Raw genomic sequence first — 6842 nt, 5'->3', positions numbered from 1 at the left:
GGGTGCGCAGGTAACTGCCCAGGTGAGTGCGCAGGTGAGTGCCCAGGTGAGTGCCCAGGTGGGTGCCCAGGTAACTGCCCAGGTGAGTGCCCAGGTGAGTGCCCAGGTGGGTGCCCAGGTAACTGCCCAGGTGGGTGCCCTCACTCACCAGCTGAGCGTCCTGAACCAGGGCAGGTCGTAGGAGTGGTACACGTTGTAGCCGATGGTGATGATCTCGTGGAAGCATTTGATCTGCACACACATCACCTGCACAGCAAGGACAGCAGGCATGGAACCCCTGGGGCAACACCTCTGCCCTGCACCTGCACAGCCCCTGGCACCTGCACAGCCCCAGCTCCTCCAGCAGCTCCACCAGCGCTGCAGGAGCCTCCCAATCCCACCTGGCAAACTCTGGGTGGAGTTTTTCCTTCCCAATCCCACCTGGCAAACTCTGGGTGGAGTTTTTCCTTCCCAATCCCACCTGGCAAACTCTGGGTGGAGTTTTTCCTTCCCAATCCCACCTGGCAAACTCTGGGTGGAGTTTTTCCTTCCCAATCCCACCTGGCAAACTCTGGGTGGAGTTTTTCCTTCCCAATCCCATTTTTCCCTTCCAATCCCACCTGGGAAGATCAAGGTGTCCTTTTTCCTTCCCAGTCCCATGTGGGAAACTCAGGATGGCATTTTTCCCTCCCAAGAGAAGCTCAGGATGGAGTTTTTCCCTCCCAATCCCACCTGGGAATCTCAAGGTGTTATTTTTCCCTCCCAATCCCATTTTTCCCTCCCAGTCCCACCTGGGATGTTGTTTCTCCCTCCCCTCCCCTCTGCACACCCCACCCTGTGTGAGTTCCACGCCCTGAGCAGGAGATTCCCCCAGGTTTTCCCCATGGCAGAGGAACCCAGGATTCCCCCAGGTTTCCCCCACGGCAGAGGAACCCAGGATTCCCCCAGGTTTCCCCCACGGCAGAGGAGCCCAGGATCTCTGGACACGAGGCTGGAGCTCCCCCCGCTGCAGGGAAGGCCAGGACACCTCCCTGGAGCACTCACTATTGTCATCAGGACCATGGGGCCCAGGTAGATGATGATGAAGAAGAAGGTGATCATGGCCAGCGTGAGGATCCCTCTCACCCACCAGTTCTTCCATCTGGGCCAGAGAGAAGGAAAACATCAGAGAAAGGCAAGGCCGAGCAAAGCAGCCCGACAAACTCTGCTCTCTGTGTGCACAGGAAGGAAAGCCAGCCCTGCAAACCCCAAATTTCCTCTCAGGGGTGCACAGAGAGCTCGATGTGCTGATAAAGGCCTGGCTGCAGCAGCTGCAGCTCAGCCTCACTGCGTGCAGAGCTGAGCACCCCCGGGGCACTGAGGTGGGCCAGGGCAGCCCCTGCTCCTGCCCTGCAGCTTCCCCAGCCCCTGGACCAGCTGCAGGATGAATTCCCATGAAAAGGGAACACTACACTGCTCTGCACGAGGAGATGGGCCCTGGCCGTGGAACCCTCACTGCTTCCTGCTGGGAAACCTCAGGGAGGATGGACAGGGCCCTGGCCAGGCAGGGATGGACAGGAGGGACGGACAGGATGGACACGATGGATGGACAGGGATGGACAGGATGGATGGACAGTGATGGACAGTGACGGACAGTGACGGACAGGAGGGATGGACAGAGCCCAGTCAGGGAGTGTTAGGACAGTGATGGACAGGATGGATGGACAGTGATGGACAGGACGGACAGAGGCCACCCAGGGAGTGTTTTTACCTCGAGGACAGGTTGGACAGGGCCCTGTTCAGCACCTCTGGGGTGTCATCTGAGGTGGGCACAGGGGAGGAGCCCCCGAACTCGGACTTGCTCTCGCTGTCTGACGCCGTCTCTCCATCCAGCCTGTTCTCAGACTCGGACTCCTGCAGCACAGAGAGAGCCAAGCACCCTCAGCAGCCGCTCTGGGCTGGCCCCAACACTCAGCAGCACTCTGCTGCTGCGCCAGAGCGGGAGGAGAAGGAAATATCCTGGGTGCTACCCGGGGTAACACATGAGAAACATCCTGAGGTGTGCCAGTGGCATCCAGGAGGGCTCGATGGTCCCTCAGCCTCAGAGCAGGCACAGAACAGGCCCTGCAGAGCCACAGATGCCTCCAGGCTCATTAATGACCACCTCCAAGTGCTCCAGGCCTTGTTAGCAGGAATTCCGACAAGGTCCCAGGGAATGCAGCGCTGCCCAAATTAGCAGAAGAAAGGTCTCCAAGTGGGCAGGCTCCAGGCTCGCAGACAGACTTGGGAAGTGCTGGCTGCTTGAGGACACTAAAAATAACCCTGAGCTGATCCCCAGGCAGCTGAGGAGGAAGAGGATGGCTTATCACCCTGGCCCAGGCATCCCCTGAGGGCAGCAGGAGCCCCCGGTGCTGCAGAGGGACACCCTGCCCTGCTGCACACACACCGTCCTGTGCTTGGGGCTCAACAGACCCAGCAGGGGCAGCTCTGCCAGGCTGGGGAGGGGATTCAGGGCAGGCCTGGCTCCTCCCAGGGGCATCTTCCCCTCTGACGCAGCCCCTGAGCAGAGCCGAGCCCAGAGCTCCGCGGTTTGCCCCTGATTTCAGCTCCATCCTGCTCCTGGAAGGAAGGGAAGGGAGGAAAAGCCGCTCCCTGGGGAGCAAGGCAGAGCCCGTGGCCTCTGAGAACTCCCTGAAAAGTGACTCTGGCAGCAGGAAAAGCACAGGCAGAGCTGAGCTGACAAACGCCGGCAGCTCTGCAAACAATGAGGCACCAGGGGATGAAGGCTCATTGTCTGCAGAGCTCCAAAACAACCAAATGCGCGGGGGCAGCTGGGGGGGCTGCAGCTCAGCAAGGCTGGAGCTGCTCCCTTCCTGAAAGCAGGAAAAGGTAATTATTCCCCCTGGGATAATTAATAAATTCATTTAACAAAGCTGGGACGTGTCACTGGCTCTGAAACCTCACAAGGACAGGGAGGCTCTGTCAGGTGGAGGCAGCTAAAATACCTGGGGGATGCCAGGGGTGATTGCCAGGGACGAGCAGAGCTCCAGAATATTGGCAAAAGGAATAGAACAAGGTGGGGATTTATCCCAGCTCCCTGATTTCTGCACAAGGCACGATGAGGAGAAAGAGCAAAACCCCAAATCTCGGCCAGGGCTGCCTCTCCTGTGAAGCAGAGCTGGGAAAATCCAGATCCCTGCTCACTTTTCCTTTTTCCTATCCATGAAACCCAGAGCTCTGAGCAACGTTTGTCAGCAGATATTTCACCATCCTGAAGGAAAGATACACAGAAAACTGACTTTGTCTGAGCTCTCTTTACACAACTCCACTCCCTCCAGAGCGTGGGGAGACGTCTCTGCTCACCCTGAGATGGTTTTTGTCACACAAACATCCAGCCATGATCTCAGTTGCCATGGAAACGAGCCTGCTCTCTCCTTGCCAAAAATCCTCGGCCCAGCACCCAGGGCTGGCAGATGAAATCAGACCCAAAAATGCCAATTTTTAGGTATTCTCCTTGGAGCCAGGCCCTGTTGGATTCAGACTCCCTGCCCGGTTCTAACCAAGAGCTGTGACAGAAAATGTTACAGAATAAATGCTGGAAAGGGAAATGGAGCTGCTTTTTCAGGCAGCAGAGCTGACAGCTGGAACAGGAGGGACCAAGTGCACCTCTGCAGGATCAAAGCAAATGCAATTAACTTGATTAACACAACCCCGCGCCCTCTGCCATGAAAACCTCCGTGTTTTCCAGAAAGGGCTTTAATTCTTAATTTACATGGGGGAAACTGCCCCATTCCTCTCCCCTCTTTAACTTCAGTCAGGAAAACCCCAGTATTTTCCACTAAGGGCTTTAATTCTTAATTTATATTGGGAAAACTGCCCCATTCCTCTCCCCTCTTCAACCTCAGTAATGAAAATCCCAATATTTTCCACCAAGGGTTTTAATTCTTAATTTATATGGGGGAAACTGCCCCATTCTTCTCCCCTCTTTAACTTCAGTCAGGAAAACCCCAGTATTTTCCACTAAGGGCTTTAATTCTTAATTTATATGGGGGAAACTGCCCCATTCTTCTCCCCTCTTTAACTTCAGTCAGGAAAACCCCAGTATTTTCCACTAAGGGCTTTAATTCTTAATTTATATGGGGGAAACTGCCCCATTCTTCTCCCCTCTTTAACTTCAGTCAGGAAAACCCCAGTATTTTCCACTAAGGGCTTTAATTCTTAATTTACATGGAAGAAACTGCTCCGTTCCTCTCCCCTCTTCAACCTCCAGGGCGCCTCCCAGAGCTGGAGAAGTTCTGGATGTTCTGGGGAGGGTTCTGCAGGTTCTGGGGGCATTTCTGGGCAGAACCACAGGAACAGGAGGGCCCAGGGAGGTGGAGCTGGAGCCCGCACAGACATTTCCATCTGCTGCTCCTGGGGAGAACAAACAGCTCAGGCCAGAGCTTCCTGCAGGAAAAGGTTATTTCTGTCCTCAGAAGGACCAAAAATGAGAGGCTGCAGCACGCCAAGGCCGCTGCCTTCTGACCCTCAGCTCCCCAGGAGCTCACACAGATTTTTCCAAAACATAACGAGGAAAAAAACCCTCATTTTTTCTCATAATGAGGAAAAAAACCTCATTTTTCCTCATAATGAAGGAAAACCCTCATCTTTCCTCATAATGAAAGAAAAAACCCCTCATTTTTCCTCATAATGAAGGAAAAAACCCCTCATTTTTCCTCATAATGAAGGAAAAACACTCATTTTCCCTCATAATGAGGGGAAAAAAACTCCTTTTTCCTCAAAACGAGGAAAAACCAAAAAAACCTCATTTTTCCTCATAACAAAGGAAAAAACCCCTCGTTTTTCTCACAATGAGGAGAAAAAAAACCCTCATTTTACCTCATCCCAAGGGCTGAGGGACAGGAAACCTCCCTGCAGCTGCACTTGGAAATTTTGGGAAATTCTCCGTTGCATCTGGCACTTTTGGGAAATTCTGGCACTTTTGGGAAATTCTGTCTCTGCTGCATTTGACAGTCACTTTTGGGAAATTCTTGTTTCCATGACACAGGATTGTCCTCTGAGCTCTCTAGGGACACAGGATTGTCCTGTGAGCTCCTTAGGGACACAGGATTGTCCTCTGAGCTCTTTAGGGACACAGGATTGTCCTGTGAGCTCTTTAGGGACACAGGATTGTCCTGGGACCTTTAGGGACACAGGATTGTCCTCTGAGCTCTTCAGGGACACAGGATTGTCCTCTGACCTTTAGGGACACAGGATTGTCCTCTGAGCTCTTTAGGGACACAGGATTGTCCTGTGAGCTCTTCAGGGACACAGGATTGTCCTGTGACCTTTAGGGACACAGGATTGTCCTCTGAGCTCTTTAGGGACACAGGATTGTCCTGGGACCTTTAGGGACACAGGATTGTCCTCTGAGCTCTTTAGGGACACAGGATTGTCCTGTGACCTTTGGGGACACAGGATTGTCCTCTGAGCTCTTTAGGGACAACTGAAGCCAATCCCAGCTTGGCCCAGCCCGTTTGTTGTGCACCAGCCCTGCCAATCCTCCACATCTCACCACACAAAAATGGAATATAAACTCCCTGAAGGTTTCCTGCTGCAGAGCAAACTCCAGCTGGGATGAACACAGCTCAAGGTCCCACCTGTGCACAGCTGGAGCCATCTCAGAGCTCAGTGAGGGAGGCAGAGCCCCAGAGCCACCCCAGGGTGACAATTCCCAGCACTTCTGTCCCAGACCACAGCAGCACCACGAAATTCCCTCAAACCTGCAGTACAGCCTCCAGCAGGCGTTTAACTGGCATTAAAATCGCATTAAGACTGCATTTAAATCGCATTTAAATTGCAGAAGTGCCCTGCCCGATGATTTCGTGCTGCTCAGAGCTGCACCCTCCGTGCACTAGTGGAGAAAACATCACTTTGCTGCTGCTGGGGCTGATGGAGCAGTCCCAAAGCGAGGGCATTAACCGCCGGCCCCGCAGAGCCGCCCCTCCCGGCAGCTGCCGCTCCCTGCCCTCCGCCAGCGCTGTTTACAAAGCTCCCCGGCCCGTTCGCTGCTCCCGTCCCCTCCTCTTCGGGGAGGCGCAGCAGCCGAGGTGACAAAGGTGACAAGTGAGTCCCAGAGCAACCCCGAGCGGGCAGGGCTGGACGCAGGGATGGCACAGGGACACAGAGCCAGGGCTGCTCCCCGAGCCTCTCCTGCCTGAAAATGAAACTTTTCCCTTCGCTGAAAGGCAATGCCGGCCCTCGTTAAAGCAGGAAATTCCTGGAGGTGCCAAACCCTTCCCTGAGGGAACCTGAGGGGTTTGGGACCCCCAGCTCCTTCCCTAGGGATGATTTAGGAGATCCCAAACCCTTCCCTAAGGGAAGCTTTGGAACCCTCCAGTCATTCCTTAGGAATGATTTAGGAGGTTTCAAACCCTTCCCTGAGGTTTCTCAAGGTTCGGAACCCTCCTGTCATTCCCTGGGGATGCTTTAGGACATCCCAAACTCTTCCTCAAGGCAGGTTTTGGAACACCCCTGTCATTTCTTAGGGATGATTTAGAAGGCACCAAACCCTTCCTTAAGGGAAGGTTTAGAACCTCCTTGTCATTCCCTGGGGATGATTTAGGACATCCCAAACCCTTCCTAAAGGCAGGTTTTTAACCCCCCTAAGGGCAGATTTTTAACCCCCCATCACGCCCTGGGGATGATTTAGGACATCCCAAAAACTCTTCCCTAAAGACAGGTTTAGAACCTCCCTGTCATTCCCTAGGGATGATTTAGGGAGTCCCAGGCAGGTTTTTAACCCCCTGTTATTCCCTGGGGATGATTCAGGGCAGGTTTTTACCCCCCCTGTTATTCCCTAGGGATGATTCAGGGCAGGTTTTTACCCCCCCTGTTATTCCCTA

General features: G+C 53.9%; 1 protein-coding gene across 1 annotated transcript in view; it reads right to left on the bottom strand.

Moving 5' to 3' along the window:
* CDS2 (CDP-diacylglycerol synthase 2) overlaps positions 1 to 2497 on the bottom strand; it is a 10500-nt gene extending 8003 nt beyond the window's left edge. The window contains exons 1-4 of the mRNA XM_005430847.2: positions 2431 to 2497; positions 1730 to 1898; positions 1024 to 1120; positions 149 to 246 (exon numbers count right to left, since the gene is read on the bottom strand). Coding sequence (XP_005430904.1) covers positions 149 to 246; positions 1024 to 1120; positions 1730 to 1898; positions 2431 to 2497 — 431 coding nt within the window. The remainder of the gene's footprint in view (positions 1 to 148; positions 247 to 1023; positions 1121 to 1729; positions 1899 to 2430) is intronic.
* Positions 2498 to 6842: the final 4345 nt, after the last annotated feature.

This window comes from Geospiza fortis, unplaced genomic scaffold (genome assembly GCF_000277835.1).
Source record: "Geospiza fortis unplaced genomic scaffold, GeoFor_1.0 scaffold777, whole genome shotgun sequence".
Taxonomy (NCBI): Eukaryota; Metazoa; Chordata; class Aves; order Passeriformes; family Thraupidae; genus Geospiza; species Geospiza fortis.
The sequence above is the reverse complement of the archived record's forward strand: the minus strand, read 5'-3'. Positions and strand labels throughout refer to the sequence as shown.